This window comes from Neodiprion virginianus, chromosome 3, assembly GCF_021901495.1.
Source record: "Neodiprion virginianus isolate iyNeoVirg1 chromosome 3, iyNeoVirg1.1, whole genome shotgun sequence".
In the NCBI taxonomy this organism is placed as follows: Eukaryota; Metazoa; Arthropoda; class Insecta; order Hymenoptera; family Diprionidae; genus Neodiprion; species Neodiprion virginianus.
The window spans coordinates 11325138-11351461 of NC_060879.1; the positions used below are offsets into that span (position 1 = coordinate 11325138).

The window sequence follows — 26324 nt, forward strand, 5'->3', positions numbered from 1 at the left end:
AAATAACAATAGAATAGTAATGCTCTTGTCAGCGATGACTTTTCTGCCATGCTCGAATACTTTAGGCACAGCTGTCTGCGTATTATGGTGCTTGCGGAAGCCAGCCTGAGCTGAATTCAGGATATTGGCATTCTCAAGGTAGTCGGTGAGCTGATTCGATACTAGCCTTTCAAAGACTTTGGCAAGATGATAGAGATTAGCTATTGGTCTAGAATCAGATTCAGTGGCAGGTGGATAGGACGTGCTGAGTGGGTCAACGTATGCAGTTTTCTACATAGTGGGAAAGGAGCTGGCTTGTAAAGAGGTGTTGAAAAGGGCAGTGATATGCAGTGACAATACAGGTAACAATTTCCTGATGTAGACGAGTTTGATACTATCAGGGCTTTATTCACGCGACTTCGCCATTTGAGATAGAAGTACCTCGGAAACTTGATCATCAGAAACTTGAGAAAAGAGGAATTGAGAATCAACGTTAGACTGTTGAACTTCAAGAATGTGAGGCAGTTCAGCTAAGGAGCAGCTGGGATGAGTACTTGTCACTGAACAATAATACCGATTCAGCTGGTTAGCAGAGAAATGATGGAGGGGAGATGTGGATTTACTCTCGCCACCAACAAGGCCAAGACGTTTAAGTTCAGACCAGATACTAGAAGGGTCTGAAAGATTAGCTAAGCGGTCCTTAATGTACGCATTTTTTACACCCTTTATCTCGGACTTTATAGCACTACGTAAGGCCTGATAGCAGGCAAAAAGTACACTGGAACTTAGGCGTTTTGCCGACGCATACAAGTTATTTCGAGCCCGAATACGGGATTTGATTTCAAGCGTAAACCAACCAGTGGTTGGCTTACCTACTTGCCTAGTGACTAATGGCGCCTGTGTGTCTAGTGCACATAAAATTGAGCGAGAGAGAGAGCGAGACAATGAATGAGTGATCTTTATTTATTTAGCTATTTGCTATTTTGCCCATTTACGCTACATTATTTCTCTTTATACTTCTATCCTTAACATTATTTTATTATATAATTAAACATACCATTCTCCCTTAAATTCTCTACTACCTTATACTATACTTTACTTCACATTCTCCGGCGTATTTATTTATTTATTTATTTATTCATTTATTTATTATTGATCATGGAGATAATTCCCCTTTCGATCACAAATCCCAGAAAAAACTGTTTTTATTACAAAAGTTGTTATATTTATAACATAATACAAGTAATAGTAATAATACAAGTAATAATAATCATAAACATAATGCTAATTAAAATATAATAGCTATAACTATGACTATAACTATAATTTCAAACATTAAGCAATCTCAGACATTTTTTTCTCGCAATTAATATCTTATCATAATCAAACACTTCAGATCGTACTGACTTTTTCTATTTCTAATAAATGCAAGTGACATTTACAACGAAAGTTATTTAAAGTCAAAGCTGACGTAACAGTGACTGGCACGCCATTCCAAAAATTACAACCCGTAACGATGAATGATTTATATTAACCAGCTGTACGTGCAAAAGGCACTTGTAATGAATTTGTTTTACTTAAATCACGACGTTCTGCAGCATTTGCTTTAAACAATAACTGATGACTAAAAAGACTTGGGCACATTAGACAAAGCGCCTTATAAAACTCACTAGCTATTAATTGCAATCTACTATTCTGCGGCTTAAGCCATCCAAGCGCCTGCCGATGCTCCGACATATGCTCCACTCGTCGAATTCGCAAAACAAAACGCACACAGTTGTTCAGAGAAACTAGTAGCAATCTTTCGAGATCAAATGATAAATTCGTTAGCACACAAGCACAATAAGGGCTATTCCGCGTCAACCGGATCAGTCATCTCTCAGATATTTTTTTAATTTGGCATGTGGATTGTGTGTGAGGAGTTAGATTTTTGTGCCAAAGCGTGAATCTCATAATGCAAAATTCGATTTTTTATTAACAATAACAAATTAGACTCCCATTTTTTTCAAAAATTCATAACTTTGGCAAAAAATTAGATACAATATATTTTTTTTTTTCAAATTACGCGGAAAGCTCCATAGAATTTAAAAAAAAATACTAAATGGTAAAAACAAGTTGTTATCAATTGTTTATTTAACATTTAATTTTTCAAATATTTTTAAAACAGTGACTGACACGATCAAAAAATTTTTTTAAAATTCTGACATGTTCCTTGAACTATACTACAATCTGTGAATTAATTCCAGAGGGGTGTTTTTCTTCGTTTTTGAGTAAAAAATCATTAAAGGTGTCGATGCGCGTGAAATTGCGGCGCGCCGAGTCTCTACGTAATGGCGGGCGGCCGGTTGCCGTCCACCGCTACCCCGCGGTGGCGTCGCAGCGTTATTTTAGAGTCATTTTCACGATGTAGGACATGATTGAAAGATCTGAAAAAAATACTGTACCTTCACAAGGCCTGCTCAAAGCGATAAGTGAAGTTTCAAGAATGTGTTTTTATTTTAAAATAAGTAGCAAGTTATGTAATTATTATCATTTATGTGCACTCTCATGGTGTGTATTTCGAATCTCTGTAATAAAAAAACGGTGAAAAACACATTCCTGAAACTACACTTATCGCTTTGAGCAGGCCTTGTGAAGGTACAGTATTTTTTTCAGATTTTTCAATCATGTCCTACATCGTGAAAATGACTCTAAAATAACGCTGCGACGCCACCGCGGGGTAGCGGTGGACGGCAACCGGCCGCCCGCCATTACGTAGAGACTCGGCGCGCCGCAATTTCACGCGCATCGACACCTTTAATGATTTTTTACTCAAAAACGAAGAAAAACACCCCTCTGGAATTAATTCACAGGTTGTAGTACAGTTCAAGGAATATGTCAGAATTTAAAAAAAATTTTTTGATCGTGTCAGTCACTGTTTTAAAAATCTTTGAAAAATTAATTGTTAAATAAACAATTGATAACAACTTTTTTTTACCATTTCGTATTTTTTTTTAAATTCTATGGAGCTTTCCGCGTAATTTGAAAAAAAAATATATATTGTATCTAATTTTTTGCCAAAGTTATGAATTTTTGAAAAAAATGGGAGTCTAATTTGTTATTGTTAATAAAAAATCGAATTTTGCATTATGAGATTCGCGCTTTGGCACAAAAATCTAACTCCTCACACACAATCCACATGCCAAATTAAAAAAAATATCTGAGAGATGACTGATCCGGTTGACGCGGAATAGCCCATAATCATAAATTGGTAAAACCATTCCTGTAATAAGCTTTCTCTTAAGTGCCACACTCAGCTGTGCATCATTCATTCGTATTCTATATAACGCTCCTGCCGCTCGTTTCATAATATTAGCAATATGCGCGTGCCAATTAAGAGCATTATCAAAAACTACGCCAAAATACTTGTAACTTTCTGTGAAAAAAGTCTCTAAATTCATCAATATGAGTAGCAGACACCAGGGATTGAGCATTAAAACAGCGCAGATTAATAGCAGATAATCTAGATGACCCAATCGAATTTAATTCCTTTTCAAACGCTGACCCTGATGATGGCTATAAATTAATATTATCTAAATCCGTAGCCGGCAATATTTTAATTGCCTTCGACGCACGATCCTTACGCATAAAGACGGCACCATTCGCAATCCAAATAAACTTGCGATCAACATTCGGGAACTTCTTATAAACCACTTCTCGCAATCTTAGCAACTCTTGAGGAATCTGTACATTAATGCCTACTTTATTAGCTGAAAGAGTAGCATCAATATATGACGCCAGAAAATTTGGCAATTCTTTCCTCTCTTTTACCATTAAATTACATTTCGCCACCGACGATAGCTCCAATAAAATTGAACGCGATCTGCTGGGACTTCCATCCGGCAAGTTATCAAGCCTACGGCCCATACGCTGTACTTGTATAACTTCTGATTCAACCAGAGGAACATCCAACACATTATCCAATGCTGGAACAAACTCTAACCGTAATCGCTGAGGATCAGTAGTACCCTTCGTCTCAGGTACTCCTGTCACAACAAGTTGATTTGCAGCGCTTTAACATGCCACGCGTAGCATAGCAGTACTATAAGCCACAGACGTTGAATCCAAAGATCTCCCTTTAATATTCTCTTCCACAACTTTAATCCGTGAATCACACTCAGCAATTTTAGTGACATTTTATTGCGCACCATCAGAAGCTGCAGCACCCTTGCCCTTACACTCCGTCAGATCATCACGCAACTTTGCCTGCTCAGTTTTGAGAATTGCAACATCCTTAAAAACACCATTAATAGTTTCTTTCATAACTCCCAACGTTTCAAGTCTCTTGTCGATCTTGTCAAACAAGTCACTCACACGTTTCTCAAAAGAACAGCAAGGCCACTTTCTTTTAACAATATCCACAACAAGACCGGGATCTGCCGCATACTTAACAGTTACACAATCCAAGTGAAAAGAATGTAAACAACTCAACTGAGTGGAAACCATATGCGACTCCCTAGTAAGATAACAAAGAGCACGCTTGGACTTTGACATGTTGCTAGAAATCTCTCCGCTGAGTAGTGTCAATTCGCAGCACAATGGTGCAACGATCGCCCAAACCGAAGATAGTTTAGCAAACTATATTACCACAAGTCTATGCCACAATTCAGCAGCACATGGACCACAGTAGTCGTCATACATATAAATGTGAAACAGGCTTTTTTTAACGACACATATATACCTTTCTTGAGCTCATTTTACTCTCTTGAAAGCCTTTCACCCGCGCGGCTTGGGTCAGAGCTGCCGGGGCTCAAGAATCGTTCAACAATAAATTTCATTAATTAAAACAATCCTCGGAATGTTTGGGCGCCAGTTGTGTCAACGTTTAACAACAACGATCAATTAACGAGTGAAAGTATTCATTCCAAACCTGAGATCTACGTTTATACGTATTTGTATATCAGTATGACAACGTATTATATTTATGAATAATTATGAATTACTGTATTAAAGAATATAGGGGCATTCATTTAGACAGGTATAACTGTCACCGGATTGCAGCGGTTATACGCTGTCAAATTGTGAGAAATTTATACTTACAACGAGTTAAAGACAATCTTCCAGGAATTTCTTCATAATTCACGCAAATTATTTTTCGAAATGCCACAGTCTGTTGAAAATAAAACAGCAAAAAGAATACTTTAGCACGTATTTACACTAGAAAATTCACATCGCGTCCATTGATAACTTCAGCTGGTCGTCGCGCGTGGCGCTAGTTGTTTTGGCGCATCGAGAGAATAATGGGAAGATTGACACCGCGCATCAAAATCAAAGAGGGTGCGCGTGGCGGCCAGTTCCCCAACAATTCCCAAACTGTTGGGTTATGTCGTAAAACTGTAAGCTAATGTCGAAAACAGTTAGGCAATGAGCATTACCTAACAGAAACCTGTATCGTAATAAACATTACCTAACAGTTTTCAATATTATCGAACAGTTTGCGCAGTTAAGACGAATCGAACGTCTCGCATATACTTTTTAGTGCGCGAAGTTCAACATCCCATGCAGGTGTTACAAAAACACCTATTTCTACTAAAAACAAAATTTATATCACAAAAATTGAGTATCATTTTTTGATTTAGGAAAAAAAGATGTATTCACAGACTAAATTTCGTACCGTCTCTAGATAATGTTGTCAGTTTATGTTTTTGCCGGGCCGCTCGGGCCCATAGGTAAATCTGGTGCTGCATCCACTAAATTTTAGTTTTGTAACTATTCTACTAATATTTCGTGTATATTTCTAGCCAGAAGAGCAGCTTGCGGTCAGAGGAGATTGCAATGAAGCGGTGACTACAATTGATGCCAAGAGGTAATTAACTTAGAAATTATTTTGAAATCAACTTATGGAATTAGTATTACGGCGGGAATAGTTGTGATCACGGCGATTGGCTGTCGATGACCGCATCCACGCCCAGCCATGATGTTATTGCGGCATATTTTGTGTTCACAACCCGTCGACTATGCGTGCGTACGAAGGATAAGGGGAATTGAGAGGAACTTATATCGAGGAGTTGAATAATTGAGTACACAATTGTTTTATTGTAAAAGATGAAGATAGTACAATGAGAAGATGTGGAGAACAAAAAAAGGAAGAGAGATAAATTTGGATGTTGCCCGAATGAAAGATGACTCGAGAGTGAATATATGGGAGGAAGGATGTACGAGACTGGCTAGTTATAGTTTAGGAATTGAGAGAGCATTTTGCTAATGCGGTATGGGAAGCAAGGCAGCGAGGTGATGACAACAAGAGGATTCAAAGTATAAGATAGTTGTAAGAGTGTGGGAAAAGAATCTAAGGTCTGGAGGACATAACATTAACATCAAAATATGTCGGACTAATTGTATTGAACTCGAATGTTGCAAATTTAATGACTGAGTAGTGTCGTAAAACAAAAAAATTTTTATTCTCCCAATTTCGTATTTTTTGTACTCCATGCCACAGAATAGATACGTAATTAGTCAAACCATTTCTACACCCATAAAAACATATTCTTGAAAGACACACGATATGAGTGATTGTGAGTCACCGCAACTTTTGCCCAAAAAATGAACTTTGAATATACCATTACATTTAGTTGAAAAATTATAGTTGAATCGTGAATAAAATATTCACATTTGACGGATCAATCGTGTATTTCTCAATGAGTAATTATCATTTATTCATAAAAATGATATCATTTTATTGAGGAATGGATGGTAGGATCGCCAATATTTTATGAAAATTATATAGGAATGAATTTTTATAACTGTTTATCAGAAACTGCAAATCGATCAGCGACTCACTGGTTAGGATGGTAAAAATAGTACACACGACTATTTATATAATAAAACCACGTTTCCGAGCTTATAGTGTTCGGACAAATGATATTGTTATTTGGCGGACCGCGGGGGGGTCCAGGGGGGCGTAGCCCCTTCTGGGGGTGGAGGGGGCGAAGCCCCCCCCTGGGGGGTTGGGGGGGCGAAGCCCCCCCGGAAAGCGATGGTAGTTTTTAAAAGTTGTTGAAATAATAAGAACACGATACATCTACACGAGTCAAGTTTTTTTTATTTTAACATTTACTTGTCATGGATTACGAAAGTGCAATTTGTGCAATTGTTGAATACAAATTTTTTTTTCGATGGCGAATTTTCGTCATCGACCACGGTCGTTTGCGTTTTTAAATTTTCTTTCTCGGACGTAATCGTCTCAATTTTTTCACGCTTTGACGGTGGATCATCGTTATTCCGTTCCGAAGGTCCAGCTGGGGCAAAATTGACCGCTGTTGATATAATGTGCCCGATTTTGGATTTATTTTTAACGGACTCCTCGATATAGCCTTCTGCAACGTTGCTCGATTTCCATCCACCGTGGCGCTTCAACGTGGTGATGTTGGCCCCGCTGTCTGCAAGCAATGTTGCAAAGGTTCGGCGGAACGCGTGTCCGGTGAAACTCGCCGAGTCCTCTAACTTCAAATACCCGCAATTTCTTTCGGCATTTTCGAAAATTTATGTATCCCGATAATTTGACAAGTACATTTTCCCTTTTGATAATTGACAAAAAAACGATCGGTCATTGCATTTTGAGGACGCAAATCCGTGTACTGTTGTACGATTTTGACGAATTCTTCTGAAATTACGAAAGTTCGAGGTCTTTTCGTTTTTGTGTCCGGGAGATTTACGACGAGCAGGTTCCCTTCTTTCTTCAAGTCTCTGAGTCTGATATTCACCAACTCGTTGCTGCGACAAGCCCCGGATATTCCGAAAATTACAGCAACCTGTTTGGGACGTATCATATTTAGTTATGTGAAAATAATTGCAACCTTGTAGTAAAAATATTTTGTCTGATTGTTAACTTACTTTTGTTGCCAAATATTCACGGTCGGGAGCTTCTGTTAAAAATTTCTCAACATTTTCCGACGAAAGCACTTTCGATTTTTTGCTCACGAATCCCGATGACGTTTTCTTCATGAAAGCCTTGAGGGAATGATATTGATCGATGTCTGTATTTTCTTTAATTTTTATGGTGGCTTTCAGCATCGAAAACATTGACCATAGAGTCGATGATTTATATTTTTCACTGAGTTCTTTGAAGTATGCCATCACAATCGATTCCGACGTTACTTTTGTTTTGTGTGCCCGCTTCCATTTCACGAATGCGTCGTACGTGGATTCGTACATTTTTTGAGATTTTGTCGGCAATAATTCGTCCCTCGTATTCTCCGCAGCTTCTCTCAGTTCTGGTGGCGTGCATTGCAGCCACTCGTCACTGCTGTGTTTTTCTTGATCACTCATTTTCGTGAAATCACTTTTCTCGATTTGTCGACACGATCTTTGAATTGTTTGCGTAAAAAGGTGAGGTTATGTCCCCGTCTTCCCTGAAAACATTTCCCATACGCGAATAGTTCTCCGAATAGGCAACCGATGGCAGCAGCTCTGCTTCACAGCGCCGAGATAGGGAACGAAATAATCGGACCGTGTAAGAAAAGCGCATGCGCAGAGTACAAAAAAGTTACTCCTAGGAGCTAAAAATGGTGCTCCTCATACCCCCCACCACTAATTCGCTTCGAGAGTCGCCGAAACGCCTACTTTAGGTACCGCAGACACGCTCGAAAAAGCGAGGAAAACGTGGTTGCGTTATATAAAAAAGATGTTTACGTTGCGTTCAAGAATTGATATTTACGTCACTTCATATCACTTCATTTTAATAATATTGTGCGTAAGGCATTGGATAAGATTTCACAGTGTGAAGTTGAACAAAGTAAAGTTAATTAATAACAACTTTCCGCACATGTACGCCGAGAAAGTTACAAAATCACGGCTAGAAGACGTCGAGCACTCTTGATCACGCACGCACTCGACTCAAGTTCTCGCTCATCTACTCCCACCAAGGATGGTGTGGTGTGCTAATGCTGTCGCACAGCCTGGAGTTTTACCTTTTGCTTACTTGACTATCCTACTACTTATGCGCCCAATTCTGAATCCTTAACACATTTCAACCAGAATTTGTTTACGGCTTATATATTTTCTTCAGAATTATCTAATCAATACAAAGATACCTGAATTATTCATATGCTTGGATAATAAAGGATACTGAGCGAGACATGTATCAGATTGAATCTTAGATCTAAACCAACGATTCTCTATATCTGGCAACGATCTCATATTTTTTAAATAATGGTTTTCACATTCGTTATGCACAAATATTTTTCATTGATACTATTGTTTGTTTTCTTTTTCTCAAATGTCACCTTCACTTTGAAATTACTACGGACACCGTATCTTTTGAAGATCATTAAAAATGCAGCTAAAACTCAAATACAATTATCTTACTCATAAATTATCGTATCAAATGATTTCCTTCATGCGACTCATATAAATTCGAATTATCTGTACTTTTTTATTTTACAGTCTTGGTATTTTTAAAAGTATAATTTGTGCTTGATTTGTGTATAACTTATTCTTATATGACGGATTATCAAACTCGAACCAGAAATAAAATTGAAAACGTATCAGTCATAATATGCCTAATTCAAGAATTTGGACTTTAGGCATAGAAATTTGCTCATTTCAGCAACACTTCTCTGGGTTTACTAAACTTTCGTAATTATCTCCTGCTGTTGAGAGTATGTATAAGATAGAGTTTTCGAACCAACACCATTCTTATTCGTTCATAGTTCAAAGGCTTGGCTTTTTCATGATCTTCATGATTTTAATCGCTTAAATGGTATGCTCTAAGTCATGTTACATTGGCAAGCGACTTAATGATATATTCACAGCTGTGAACCGTAAAGGAGAGGTGAGCGTGTCACAATGAAAATTAATACGTCTGGAGATCACTATGACGTGCGCTTAATGTCGTATTTACGTGAATCAGTGTAAGGACTGGATGCTAAAGGAAAATTTCTAACTTGGGTTAGGCAGGGTCGGATTACGGTCTGGGGCGCCCCTAAGCGAATCTCATTTTTTGCCGCCCCCTCCGCAATTACTCGTCATCCAATCCAAGCATAGTAATCACAGTGAAGTACAAGTTTGAAAATATAATATAATGTCATATAAAATTATGTTATTTATATATTATATTACACATATATTTATACATATATTATATACTAAAAAGCTGTAAAAATTGAACGTTATTTATTGCTTTACCTACTATTATAGTAAAGCTGTTTTATTACAATTAGGATACATCTCTCTATGTTCTTTTATAACTTGTAACAAATACTGAAAATCTTCTTCATTTCAGTCAGAGTTTGATTATACTCAGTTATTAAAGATACACCACGTTCTGCTGTATCGTTCGTTACTCGGATTTCACTTGAAAATAAGACAGCTTTCTGGTAATTCTCATTAGCTGGCCATAATGAAACATCATTATTGAGAAAATTATACAGTAAATTAAATGTTCTTAACAAAAACAGAGATCGTTCTGAGACAAAGTCACAGAAATCACTTGTTGATAGTGACTTTACATTTTCTTTTATCACAAGTCGCTTAAAATTTGTTGGATTACCTTCCGAAGTTTTAATATTTACAACCATTTTTTTTCATATTGTTTCGGCAGAGTATCGAATAGTTAAACGTGTGTCTCGCGACACTCAAAATCGTCCTCGCACATGTACGCACACTCGCGTGCAATGTTTACTTGCCGTCTCTGCGTCAAATCTCGCCGCTTGCCCGTGTCGCGACTCAAAACCTATCAGCTGTATCTCATGTATTGTCTACTGTCTCGAAATCATGTATGTGTGTAAGTCTATGTGTTCTCTCGCTCTGTAAAATCATCACTCTCTGTAACGTTCTCTTGCGATACGGTCTGTATCGCCTCATCGAAACCAATAAAAGTCTCGTTTATCGGTATTCATTATCTCTCTCCTTCTCAACATCATTTTCGTTTCATTTACACTCGTTCTCATCACTAATTCGCGGATCCCACGTCGATGATCCATATCTTTTTGCCATCTCTCTAAACACATATCCACTGAAACATTTACATCGAATAAAGCTAAAACAACTAATTCCTCAGACAGATACCATAAGTGATCGGACATTTTGTCAGCAGCAATTTCAGCGAAAGAAGGATTGTTTTGGCTGTATAGTAATAAGTCTTTCATTAAAGTTAAATCACTATGCGTTGTTGATATGCCAGATGAAGCCTGAAACCACGCTGGTATATAAAATCTTAGAACAAAAATGCAAATTTGTCGTATTCCTGTTATTTCTCTAAAGTCAAGGTTAAATTGGTTGAGGAACATAAATATTTTTAAAGAATAGATCGCTTTTGCCATTCAACGTTCGTGGTGCATAGCACGAGGTCGTTTAAAAGAAATTTGTGTAGTTGAAGTAGTATTTAAGAATAGTAATGATAGCTCCAGAAGTTCACAGTAATCATCTCTTGGTTGCGATACCTAGAAAATTAGTTAATAAAATGATCAATTGACATGATAAGTGATCCGCATATTTTATTTTATATATTACTGGAAATTATTTAAAATATAAATTTTCACACGAGTGGATACATTTTCTGGATTTTTAAACTCAAAAAATAAAATGTAAGACATACGCCTAAGGACGTTGTATGCAAAACACCCTTTTCGACAGATTTTGTTAAAATTTTGCTCGAGTTTTAATTGTAATATTTCCAAATTTCTTGCCAAATTTCAATACGATTGACCACGTCGTTTGAGAATAAATCGAATTTGAAAATCCGAAAATTAACACAGGGCTTATGGGAAAATCTGCAAAATACCTGACAAAATTCACGCTTGCATATGTAATTGGAAAACGGGTCGATAGAAATGCTTGAAAAACTAGTATCATCTTATTGAATAAATTTTGGATCCATCAGAATTTTTTAATATTTTTCCACCACGTCGTTATCTCGTAATTAATTCCGAAAGTAGGGAAAGTTCGTGAAGATTGCATGAGGAGAATAATCCCGAGCAGTCAGCTGTTCCAAACTGGCAACGCCGTCTGAGTTGTCCGTTGTGCAACATAACCTCATTCCCCCGTCTCACAACATTCGGAAGTCCCAATTGGAATCTTGACGATTATGAATGATAATAATTGTAAGTAATATATTTATCGGATAATAATGATTTTGACTATTCTTATAGTCACTTTTAAATAACGTACATCATTATAATTTTTTTTCAAATTCGTAACAATTTTGCACTTTTATAAAATCAGATACTCTAAGGACGGTTGTACTTAAATGAAGCTTATAAGAATATTTATCTTGATTAAAGTTATTCTTGGATATGAAGGTCACAACTCAAAACACCTTTTATCGTGTTAACGTTTCGGCCCTGGTGGGGGCCCTCCTCAGAAAAATTTTATTTAAATATCTGTCACGAACAAAATAAAATAAAATAATATACAAATAGGTTTGGCAAAATAAGACATATTGGTGTAAATAATATGCAAAGGTGTTGAAGCAAGTATAAAAGAGGAATTACCTCATATGAGATGACACTTCCAATTACATAAATGCGTGTTGGTAATTGATGAATAAATAGAACAAAAAAGGCAATAAAGACAAAAACCGAAACACACTGCGTTCGCGACACGTAACTCCCACGAATTCATAATTATAGTTGGTTTGTGAAAATGAAATAAAATACACAGCCGTTATGGTTGAGTCAGAGCACATAAGCACAAGTGGAACGTCTAGTGTGTAGTGGGAGGAGGTCGATTTCGATAGTTATCAGAGCAACGCAGAGTCAACGGGTTAAACGGAAAACAAAATTTTTTTGTTAAGGAGGTAAAATCGAGAGCAAGCTCAGTCGGTAATGGACAAATTACAATGGTCGTATCACAGAGGTGTAAATATTACTTAGATGTTCTATGTCTTGTTTACGGTTGACAGAATTAGGATGTGCTAAGATATTACACATTTCTAACAGTAGCCTATTATAATACAAAGGTTCAACGTCAATAATGCTAGCTTGAGAATAATTAAAAGAGTGGTCGAAATCGATGGCATGTCTCGTCAATGCAGTATAATTATCCTCGTGTTCATGGATATTGCGTTTATGTTCGGTTATCCTGGTGTGTAGTTGTCTACCAGTTTGGCCTATGTAAGCCTTGTTGCAATGATTGCAAGGTATTTTGTAAACTACACCCGAGCGATTGCCCAGGGGTAAGGGGTCTTTACCCGAATCAAACATCGAGGATATATCATGTGCACATTTGCCCACAAATTGAATTTTGTATTTGGAGAATGTTCTGTTGAGTGACTCAAACAAACCCGCAACATATGGGATGGAAATATAGCTTTTTTGAATGGTTTGTGTAGTAGTTGTATCGAAATTGTTGTTAGGGCTGGTAGATGACAAGATGGAATCATATTTAAACTTTATATGTTTGTTGAGCAGGCGAGGTGGATAGTCGTTCTTAAATAGTACCTGCTGAATCAAGGACAAATTTTCATTGTGAAATTCCATACTTGAGAGTCGGATCGCTCTGTCAACTAAGCAATTAATCGTTCCAATTTTATATGATCTGGGATGGTGAGAATGGTAATTTAAATACCTTTGTGACCAAGTAGCCTTGTGGAACCAATCATTTTTAATGAGCTGATTATCATTGATAATCAGGACATCTAAAAAGCTGATTTGGTGATTAGACTCTAATTCAGATGTAAATTGAAGTCTCGGATGGAAACTGTTGAAAACTGAAAGCATTTCTGCGACTTTATGCGAAGGGACAGCTGTAATTATGTCGTCTACGTATCTGAAAAAGAATGAAGGCTTGAAGTCTAGTTTATTAAGACAGTGTTGTTCAAGGTCATCCAAAACCAAATCAGACAAAATTGGAGAGAGCGGTGAGCCCATCGGTAAACCATACGTTTGAGCATATATGTTGTGGTTAAATTTAAATATGGCAGCCTTAAAACATATTTGCAATGCTTTTAAGAGCTCGTTGCGTGGGACCGGAATTTTGTCCACCAGCTGATGCCAGCGCTGTTTGACAGCGTTAATTGCAAGATCTTGTGGTACATTAGTGAATAAGGATATAACATCCAATGAAACTAAAATATAATCAGCTGGAAGACGAAGGTCACTAATAGCATTCACCAACGCAAAACTATCTCTTATCCGTGACAAGGGAGGTATGATGTTGTTACCTATCCATTTACTGAGGAAACGAGCCAGATTAATCGTCGGACTATCAGTGAAGGACACAATAATTCGTACCGGTGTATCAGGTTTATGGATTTTCGGTAGTCCGTAAGCTCTAGGTGGTAGGCAATCCGTTTTTGCAATTTGACGTCTCAGTTGATTAGAGATGAATTTGCTATTGACCCAATCAGTTGTTAGTTTTTTTACTTCTTGTTGCAAAGTAGAGGTGAGATCGTATCTAACAACTTTATAAGAATTATTGTTAGATAGTTGTTGCAACATTTTAGCCTCGTACATTAGTTTGTTCATGACAACAGTCTTGTTACCCTTATCCGCCTTCAAGAAAAGCAGGTCCTGATTGTTGTTTTGGAAGATCTTGGTTTCTTTGATTTTGTGAAGGACATTCTTGTCGGCGTTAAGGGGAGCAGGAGTGTTATTGAACTTTTTTATTGTATTGGTGAAATCTTGCCGGGCCGTATTACGAGAATTAGAAGGAATGCATGAAATCTTTGATTCGAAATCCGATATGAGTTTGTTGGTTGGGATGCGGTTATTCTTAAAAGGAATGCCATATTTAGGTCCCATTTTTAGTACGTCGATAACATTGACCGGAATATCAGTGCTGCTGAGGTTTACTAACCAATTTTCAGAGGTCGTGTCAATTGGATTAAAATTGAGTCGTTTTTTGTTATTGATCAGACTAGCTAACTTGTTGATGTTAGCCGTCTTGTACGCGTTGAATCTTCTTCAGAATATTTATCTTCTTTGGAATTATTCCTTCTCTTATGAATATAATGACGAGAGTCGAAGAATGTCTTTCACTTTGACGAAGTACGCAGCACTCTTCGGTTTAGACATCTTGGAGGAACTTGACGATACTCGTCAGGATTTTTTTACTTTTAGTAACGAAAACTTTTCCATCGTCCCCTCTATTCGATAACAGTTTACAATTCCGAGTTCTCCATTTTCAGACAACACAGCTCTCAAATTATCGTAACTGATATCGTTTTGAGCAATTTTTTTTATCATGTTATTTGAAATAACAGTTTGCAATGGCTCCAATGTTTTCGTTATTGCACCCACATTTCTTGATCGTGCCGTGGAGATTAATACATTTTTCGTCGTTTTGACCCCAGCGAATAATGTTTCTTCCGAAACCAACGAGGAACACAATTTTTTCAATACAGATACATCGTATGTGGCATCATGAAATTGCTCAATGGAGTTTATATCAAAAAAATCTCTAGCTAGAGTAGCTAATTTAAATCGCCCTGGCCCTTTGCGAGTTGGAAACTTTTTTTTTAGGATCGACAATGTATCGGAAAACCCATAAATGAATGGTTTGAACGCATCCGTCATCGAATTTATAAGAATCGCACGAAGCAAACGACGAGAGTCAAATGAAGCATTATGAGGGATGAGAATAATTGGTCGTGATAACGTTGTTAGATACTGTAAGATATTCCATCCAAAGCTTTTTTGATAGGAATTGAATCAACTTTTTTTCCATGATGGAATAATTCTCCTTGAATATTTTCCAAGCCTGTAACTTTAGAGGCAGATATTGTAACAGCCTGAGAAGGATTAATATACACCATGAACGACGAATCTTGATCTGCAGCAGCGATTTGCAGAATATCTGCCGACAGGGACAGTCCAGAAGTCTCCAAGTCAAAATATATAAAATGGCACTAATCTGGCGAAAGAAAAGACGCGGAAGATTCATCGTCTTGTTCCATATTTACGGCTATATCCAAATCGAGACCACAATTTGGTTCGTACATAGTGCCTTCTGATTTTTCTTTAACTTTTCGCAAAGACTCTCTTTGTTACCGTAAAATATTTCTTCGTAACTTTGAAGTACGCAGCTTTCACATCTCAGCCCGTTTTATCCTCATTCTGTCTTGTTTGGCTGCGAATAATTCCGAGTGTTTTCCAGGCGAGACTTTCAAAATGTCTTGTACCCTTTCCAAATAACCATCACCTTTATTTTTTGTGCATACAGCACTAGCGACTCGAAAATCGCTCGACTCACTCAGCGAATGACAATCTTTTTTCGGATTTCTATGAACAACGGTATTATTGAAACTTTCATTGGCTTGGCTAGATGCAGCACTGGAAAATTTCGATGCATTGCCTGCATATTTATCGAATACTGCACGAAGTTTTTCGCGAAGCCGTTGATCTTTCAACAAAACAGTTTGCGACTGACTATTTGGCTCAGAGTTTCGATGACACCAGTCACCGCAATTTTCGTGATCACCGAAGACGTGATCGGGAATGCTCCGGAGTGAAGCTGCTAACAAATTAACATTTCCTTTGTTTTGGGCGACGGCATATCCAAAGCATTTCTTTAAAGGGGGGAATTACTTCTTTCTTAGACATTTCCGAGTGAATTTTTTTGAGCTCGTACAATTCATTTACCAAGTCTTTGCGGAGATGATTATTATCTGCTAATTTTAGTATACTGTGAGAGCTACCACGACGGACAGCTGCAATTGTGGAGCTATCTTCATCACCGATAAGGACTCGAACGTTCAATTTCGTTTCTTTCAAAATTTGACTATTATTTGTGAGTTCAGCACCTAGATCAGCTTCCATAGGTTTCGCACTACCCATGAAATTTTTGCGACAGTCATGATCGTTCGGATCATGTCCCTTGTCACAGAGACGGCATTTTCTGTTACGCGTTCCGTAATCTAAGATTTTCCCACTTAGAAAACCAATAATCGCTCCATAACCGTTGAGGCTGTCGTAACTTCTGCCGGTTCCTCTTTTTGACCATCCCATATCATAGGAGACAATGATGTTGACAATTTCTCCCAATGCTGAATCGAAATCTTTCTGTGCAGTTTCGCTGTTGTTGTTCTCATCATAAGTTTCCTGATCATTGCGAATTGTGGATAGCTCGGGGTAAATTTCACTCACAATGTGTGAAGGCCTATTAGGAGAAAGGGGGATAGGATTGAGTGTTAATAAAGTGCAAATATATTAATATTACGTTTACGTGAGAAGGATGTTTCATTTTATTAAATTTATATTTTTTCAAATTACATGTGTAATCATCGAAACAGATATAATTGTTATCAATGTGAAAATTCAATAACATAGCATCTTACAACTCGGTGCAAAGTTTTTCGATGTTGGAAATGACAGACTGATGCTCTTCTTCAGCAGCAACTCTGCAACTTTCTTTCGCTGCTTGCTCAATGGCTGGTCGAACTTCACGCTCATATTTTTTGAACAATGCTGGATTGATTGTAGGGCAATTCAAACATACAGGGTGGCCACTCAATTCCGCTCACGGAATTCCCTGACATTTCCCGGTTTTCCCTGACTAAAATCATTATTTTTCCCTGACATTTTGATGCACAATTTGTGCAGAAATCACTAAAAACTATAGTAACCTAGGTAAAGTATGGCCAAAAACGACGGTACATTTATCTTTACGGGTTGTGTTATAGTTTTAATCGTTGATAAGGAATAAAATTGACGCCTTAAAAACATGACACACATTTATTGAATGATCAGACATCACTGAATCGCTTACTAATAAACTTATAGAACTAAACACATCAAATAAAAATTATCAACAAACACGAGAATTGCATAAAGTTAGTATACCACAGTAAGGATTTTGGTTAGTACATCGTTCTTTTATATTTAGTAAGTCTTGATGCTTATTCACGAAGGGTTTGTATCTCCCTCTACACCTATACATATTACTATCAACATAGAATAAACATTGTTAGCAGAAATAGGAATTGCACAAAGTTAGCAGTATATCACAAACAGTACATCACAGTACGCATTTCTATTACTAAATTTGTCTCATATAGTAAGTAAGACTTCGTAGTATCACCAAGCACTTATTTACGAAGCGTTTGTATCTCCTCTTCTATCAATGTTGCTTCTTTCGCAGCGTTTTCCAACACCTTTTGTTTCTTCGCAGATAACTCTTTCACCCTAATCGCAGCTCTTTTTCTCTCCTGTAATGCAATCTTTTCGGCATCTGCCTCAGTGCGGCGTTTCTCCAATTCATCAATGTATCTGCGGTGAGCGTTTCTAGCACTAAGAATGAGTGGCTTTGTAATCGGAACCGATTCCAATCCTCCATTGGCGATAATAGCATCGTATATTTGCCTTTGTGCGACCAGTGATTCTTCGGCAAGATTTTCCACGAGACATTCCTTGTTTACTGAAAATCCTCTCTCTAGTGATGCATTCCCATGCGAAAGAATGAAAATCATTTTCAAAAAGGATGATAGTTCTTCCGGAACCTCAGATTCGCTGAACACTGTACGGAACCAAAAATGGTCCAATCTTTCATTACCAGAAAATGTCTTCAAAGCTTCGACAAAGTGACTTGTAGCGCATAAGTCTTTGAACTGTCGCTGTATTCTGTCTGCGACAATACCAGACAGCCATTTATATTCTACAAATATCTCTAATGTGGTTGCCAGATATTTATCACGAATAGTAGACTGCCCAGCAATTTGAGGATCGAGAAAAGAAATAACTTTCGTAAGTTTAAATTTGACGGGTGAACGTTGCATTAATTTCTGACATAGTGTTACCATTGCGTTGCGGCAATCCCGGTGAAAATCGCTAATGTCACGATCCTTTAAGCCATGAGTACGGCGGAGAGTGTCTCGTGTTGCGAAACCCAAATCAATTTCTTTATATCCAATAAGGTTTTCTTTGTCAGAAAGGTCCACTTTCCATAAGTCTTTCACAGTGTCAATAATTTCTGCTTTCACAAATCTCGTCATTACAGTCCGCATCGTTGCGATTAAAGACCCATAGAGTAACGGTACCAGCGGTGCATCACATTGAAATTTTCGCAGAAATGGTTCTACGTCTGATGCCAATGACTGAAAAAAGCTTAGTTTTAGACCCAGCATCTTATTTTCTATAGCTGTCGCGATGATTTTGAAACTGTTGCAGGTGGGCGTCCGTTTGTTCTTTGTAACGGCATCAACGTATTTTATAATATTTGGAAGAATTGATATGGCTCTCTCAGCTACCTTGGCGTTTTCGAGCCATCTAATCGCGCAGAATTTTAAAGGGAAGGTTTTGGACCCCGAGTGATGAGTGTAATCCGCGCGTCGCGCTGGCACACGATTAAATAAATTATATAGCGCTCTAAGAAAATCAACCACCTTCCAATCAGTCGCATTCATCCCTTGCTTGAATGCGTTGTGTAATGCATGGAGCCCACAACTTCCAATCTGCAATAACGTAGGGTCATCAGGGTCACCTTGCAGATAAGTCTGCAGATCCTTGTGGAACTTCAGGTTCACGTTGCGGCCATCCATGGACACCTGCAACAGTTTCTTTAGGTCGATTCCACTCAAAGTCTCAGTGAATCCTTGCAGCAAATCTGCAGCCGTTGCATATCCGAGAAACGATGAGCCAAAATATCGCACGCATACTTCACTAGACTTGGAGTTCCAAAATCGTACAGAGATGTCCATTTGTCCTTGTTGTGCAATTTTGTTGTAAGATTCATCAAACCCGACGACTATATGAGAGCAAGTAGTGATCATGTCGAATAGTTGTTTTTGGAAGAATGGCGCGATTCCATACAAGAGCGTATACCCGATTTAGGTTCGTCCAAGTTGTACTTTATTCGTGATTTCTGAGTCAGGAAACATAGATTTGAACACAGATACCGTAGATGCGCTGCTGCGAACAGAGTGATGGTGCATGATCACGTGTAAACACCAAATAATTTCAGCTGTCGTGACTTTTTCATTCATAACAACTGGCTGAAGTCCTTGCGGTTTTTGTTGTCTACAATTTGTTTGTGACGCCGATCGATGTCCACTGTCTTCGATTGCTGTAATGACTGGAGCTGGTTCTGAAGAATTTCGTGATGACGGTCCAGCCGCATCAAGTGGATATTTCGAACTGTTCGATCCACTATTATGTCCTGTTGCGTCATTACTTCGAAAAAACAACTTTAAACTCGCAGATTTTGTTGTGATCGAAACAGCAGACGTATGTTTCCGCCCACGCATGTGACTCGTTACTGACTGTTTTCCCATATTGCTGAGAGAAAATGATGTACGGCATGTTGAACAATAGGCGGAATAAGGGTCTTTTTCGACTCGTCGCAACCAGGAAGAAAGTGCAGGATCCAAAAGCCACATTTCATTGAAAGAAGTTTTTCTCGTTTTGGAAGACATTGTATCTGAAAAGAAGTCTATGCATTGCATGGTATACACGCTGTGAAACGTACTACAGCATTGTACTCAGTAGAGAATTTTGTTCCAGAAAATCAATTCGTATTCTCGCGTTGGATATGCACTTATTCTACATTTCTTTCATAATACAATATACAAATTAATTATTCTAAGATAAAAACATGTTAAAATCAAAAAAAATTATAAGTGGATATTCTGGAACAAAAAATGTGTTAATATGTAACAATACGGTATACGTAGAATGGTTGTGAGCTGCTCTCTTTACACTTTGATTAGTTCGAAGAAATTATGGTGAAAAGCATTTCAGAATAAATAATGAAAAAATGAAAAATCAGAAAAACTCGCCTCGTGTCCCAGGACCAAATTTACACAGCACTGAGAGAATACAAATACCTATATGCCTGTGAATTATTTCAGATTGAAGAAAAACCTTTGCTAAAACCTCGAATTGCTTTAGAAAGTTGAGAATATTTTATATTTAGGCCAAAAAGATCGAGTAGACTATTTTTTCTTGCGATTTCCTTCTTTGCGAAGAAAATGAGCCCGAGCCAGTTCCCGTACGAAAATAGTAGCCGGAGTTATGAATTTTTGAAAAAACGAATGCGCCACAACCGAGAATGTGAATAATTTCGGAAATATTGAAAATTTTATTAACTCTGCTATCCGAACCTCAACTTTTTTATATTGTTATGTACGCGTTTTTCGTATTTCATTCGGGCATAGTATGTTTGAAGTACGGTGCGACGGATGACCACGCGCAATTACAATGTTGCAAGCAAGGGTTTGGTCAAACGTTCAGATATTACATGACATATACATTCGCATGTTTCATTATTTGTTATTTAGACATTTGATACATGAAAAAAATTTCAAACCACATGTTAAATGAATGTTATTAAATAATATGTATGTATATTATTTAATAACATTTATAAATATAACATATACTTGAATAATCGGTAAAATAGCGTGGGATTACCCAACTTACTTCGATAGTGACACCGTAGCGCTCACTTTTTGAATTCACGAGTTTACGGAAACTAATCAAATGCATAGCGAGAATTAATAATGAGGGTAATTCTCGTAGTCATTATTATTGGTAATGGGTATTGATTTTTAAGCAGTAAACGTTATTTAACGTTCGTTTATATTATTAAACGAACGCGTGCATTTGTGAATGGGTTTTCGGTTTCCGTAATCCCGCCATTTGAATTAGAGCTGTACAGTAACTTCGATAACAAATGCAATAAAATGTAGATAAAAGTAGTGTAGTATAATGATAATAATAGGTTTGATGCTATTAATTTTACTAAAGAAAGATTTGCAGTGTGACGGCAGATTTGAATTTTATAGAAGTATTTCTTTATTATGACAAAGTGACAAGTACATCTTTACAGTAGTCCCGATGGTCTTAGACTGACTTTTGCTTAGCTATTAGGTACATGCAGGGCCTCTTGGCCTTTTCTCACCCCCACCCTCATACCCTTACTTATACTTTGTACTCCATACTTTATACCTGGCTCTCTCTCTCGCTTTCACACGACTCGTATCCATCTCAATTATACAATACTTTAGTGACCGAGACTCACCAACTAGCCACGTTTCCTCATCTGGCAACAGCATGTTGGATAGCCTTTGTCACAACATAATCCTTAAATTTACGACACTTAAAAATAAACACAACCTTATCTTTACTTCAAAATATAAACTTAACATAGAGAATATTCTTTACTCCTACATTCGGCCATCCTGCAGTGACATCTGCCCTCAGATGTCGTCAATGGACTCCAACTCGTCGTCGCTATTGTTTTCTTCAGGTTCCATGGCCCAATACTTCATGTGATCTGCAGAAGTGGATGTATTCTGCGGTCCTTCGTGCTCTCCGACTTTCTCCACCACATAACGATCGTTCCTCAGGACCTTGGTTATGCGATATGGGCCTAAGAATTTACCCTTCAGCTTTAATCCTGGACCAGATTGGGTTCGCTGGATAGCTACCAAGTCCCCAATTTGATAACTTCTTGCTGCTTTCCGGTTCTTCTTGAATCCTCGGCGATTTTCCTCTTGAGCCTTCGCAATTTGTTGTTTTGCTTCTCGACGTAATTCTTCACGGTCTTCCACAAACTGAGTGGTCCATTCTTCTTCTAATAGTTCAGGTAAACGCAAATCATCTTTGAGTCTTATATTGATGTCACGTGCGGAGCGGTCTCGCACGCGATGACTTCAACCCTCTTGATCTCTCAGAGGTTTTTTTATTTAATTTTTGGTGGATTCGGAGGTGAACGTCCTCTACAGGGCGTTCCGTGGGAAATGGTTTGAAGGATTTCAATTATTTTGTACCAATATTTTGAATGGAAGCAAGTAGAAATGTTTAATGAAATAATTAGAAGCAGCAGGTTATAGACAAGGAAGCTTACAGTACGTTCTTATGCTACTCACGTTCTCGCTCTTTCGCACTCTCTCTCGCGGATTCTGCTTCGGTCTCGCAGGTGCCGAAGTTTACACCTTCACTCACTCACTTACGTACCACACGGCTTGATTAAGTTCGTGGCTTTGCGTATTGCGCTTAATTCTAACTTCACAGACTGATGTCGCGACGCGAGATGCTTGGACGACCGCGTATAGATTTAAAGGGAATTCTCTCTCTGATCGTCGGAGACCCAAGACTGATAACTCTTTACTCGACAGCTCTGAAGGAGCCTGATTCCGTAGATGTTGGTTTGATGCTGTCTCTAACGGGACTGTCTTCGCTCGCTCGTCCGACACCCCTTGGAACGTCGGGCGGCGAGCGAGCTTTTTGCTGACTTTGCGATTTCGAACAAAGGCTCGCCTCGCAACGGTCATCCTCGAAGCGCGTGATTTCGCGCTCGCCTCATCCCGGTGTTGATTACACCCGGGATCTGGCGGGCGCGAAGACGCTGACGTTGCTGGCTGTCCAACTACGCCGTTGCACTTGGCTATACCACGAACTGATTATAATAAGATATTTTATATGGACTAACTAAAACTATGCTTCCTTGTCTCTAAAGATAATAATAATGAAAAATGATAATTGTTATGATCGGTAATATATTACAGTTTTGGGTAAATGTGCGGCGCTCCTGACATTGCCACCGAACATCAGCTGACTCGGTGTTTTACCTGTACTACGACTCGGGGTAGCATTCAGGTAGTGTTGTACTGTGTCGACATGTCGATACCATTTTTCAGGTGTCGGAGACGTCAGCTTTGTCAACAAAGGTACAATAGTTCGATTGATTCTCTCGACTTGACCGTTTCCTCGTGGCACTCCAGTTACTATCAATGAATGTTGGATTCCTTCTTCTTCACAATACCGCTTGAAATCATTGGATGTAAACGCCGTTCCTCTGTCTGAAATAATTCTTCTTGGATTCCCAAAAATAGCTGATTGGCTTTGAAGTCGGTTAAGTACATCCGCTGTATCGGTCGACTTCGTTGGATATAACCACGCAAATTTTGTAAATGCATCTACTACAAGCAAAATGTGTTTGTAGTTTTTACCTGTATTCGTCATCGGACCCACGTGGTCTATGTGGTAGGTATCCATAGGGACGTCACCTTTGCTAATGGGATTTAACAGTCCCTCTTGCTTACCGTGTTTTTTCTCAGCTAAGATACAAGGAACACAACTTTCGACTACCTGCTCAACTTTTGGCCTCATCCCTTTAAACCAGAAGTCCTTTTTGAGAATTGCTTCTGTCTTATTTACACCAAAATGTCCCTTTTCATGCACTCGTCTTATCGCTTGATATTGCATACTTTTCGGCACCACAATTAACAATTGATTGTTTACATCTTTATAAACTAACTTATTGCGCACAACATACCCGTTCGTATCATCACACTCTTGATTACGCAATACAATTTTTAAATCATCATCCTTCTCTTGCGCACTTCTCACACGCGCCAAAATTCCATCATCATTCTCGCGTACAATTAAAACTGTCGGTAATGGATTTCTACTTAAGGCATCCACATGAATCATACTTTTACCAGGCCTATGTTGAATGTCGTAATTGAAATGTTCCAATAGTAAAGCCCATCTGGCTACTCGTAAACACAACTTTTCTTTTTTCATTGTGGCCGTAAAGGCCTGACAATCCGTGATAATCTTAAAAGGTATAGCCCATAAATAAACCCTAAACTTTTCCAAGGCCTTTACTATTGCCAACACCTCAAGTTCGTAACTACAATATTTAGACTCGGCCTCGGTAGTTTTACCGCCCGCATAATATACTGGATGGAATTTCCCATCGTTACAATCCTTTTGCATCAGAATCATGCCATACCCTAAGCGTGACGCATCAGTGTGCAACTCCGTCTCAGCCCCTATTCTATATAAATTTAAAACAGGCCCGCATACTAATGCGGCCTTTAATGCGTTAAATGCTTCTATCTCTCTTGCACCAAAGTGAAACGGAACGTCCTTCTTTAACAAATCAGTCAGGGGTCTAGCAATAAAGGAGTAGCTGGGTATGAATTTTCTAAAGTACCCTGTTAAACCCAAAAAACTCTGTACTTTCTTAATCGTATTTGGAACCGGAAAATTGCTTACAGCTAAAGTTTTATGCTCTAAGGGTCTTACTGTACCTCCGGATACAATATGCCCCAGAAACTCAACTGTAGTCTTTACAAACTGACATTTTGACCATTTTATTTTCAACCCATGCTTAGCTGCAACTCCAAAAACTATCTTCATTCTTTTTAAAGCCTCTTCCAAGGTCTTCGCAATGATAATTAAGTCGTCTAGGTGAACGACCAATATTCCCGCACGTATTAAATCTCTAAAAATGGCATTTATGTATTGTTGAAAATATGTAGGAGAGAAAGACATTCCAAATGGAAGTACTCGAAACTCATATTGCCCATCGGGCGTTACAAAAGCTGTGAATTTTTGACATTCTTCCGCGACCTCGACATGAAAAAATCCATTCTCTAAATCAGCAATCGTAAAATATATCCCTCCTGCTAGCCTATCTATTTGATCTTCAATCAACGGCAAAGGCGAAAGCGGTCTCAAAATAAGTTTATTTAATTTTCTGTAATCTACGCAAAGACGGGCTGATCCGTCTTCTTTCCGTACCAAAACAATCGGACTCGCATACTCTGAATTTGAAGGACGGATGATGCCTTTCTCCAACCACATGTTTATAATATCGTCAACTTCCCGATGTTCAGACGGAGACAGTCTTCGCGGTCTAGAAACAACCGGCTCATCAGATTTTAAAACTATCCTGGCTTTTATTCCAACATCTTCTGTTTTAACTGGCTTATAATTTGTTATAATCTTACGAATCTCTTCCCGATAACGTTCGTCCGTCGTATGAGATAAATCTACATCGTCAGCTTTACTAATAACATTAATCCGGCGAATATAAGATTCGTCAGATTCATTTAATCAAACATAATCGTCTTTATTAATCTTTAAAAATGTAACGTCACCGTGACGGACTCGGAGTTCAACTTGGTCTAGAAAATCAGTACCCAGGAGGATAGGATGTTTTAACATAGTATCAGGTACAACATGATAATTAACAGTATAGACATCATTCTCTACAGTCATGTTAGCAGCAAACTCACCCAAAGTTACATTCATTCCAGACGCCAAGCCTTCATAACATACCTGTGTTTCTCTAAGGGTCGGTGCCCCCAACCTCTCGTACTCACTCTTACAAATAAGCGTCAAATCGCTACCTGTGTCAACTAAAGCTAAGGTCTTACAGTCATTAACAGAAACAATCTTCTGATATTTTTCTTTCTTGGGTCTTGAAATGACGTAGACATCCTTGGGCTTATCTTTATCTGAACACTCTGCAGCGATATGCCCAAACCCATTGCACTTAAAACACTTCTTGCCCTTTTGCGCATCAGGACACGCGGAACTCATATGTTTATCACTTCCACAATTAAAACAACGTCTCACTGCTACTGTGTTCGTTTTCGCGTCACCGTTCTTCTTTTTATTTCTATCATCGGGATT

General features: G+C 38.2%; 1 protein-coding gene across 1 annotated transcript in view; it reads left to right on the forward strand.

Annotated features, from left to right (window-relative positions):
• The window catches only part of LOC124301613 (uncharacterized), a 65466-nt gene that overhangs the window by 34201 nt on the left and 4941 nt on the right, over positions 1-26324 (forward strand). Inside the window, exon 5 of the mRNA XM_046756908.1 lies at positions 5760-5824. Coding sequence (XP_046612864.1) covers positions 5760-5824 — 65 coding nt within the window. The remainder of the gene's footprint in view (positions 1-5759; positions 5825-26324) is intronic.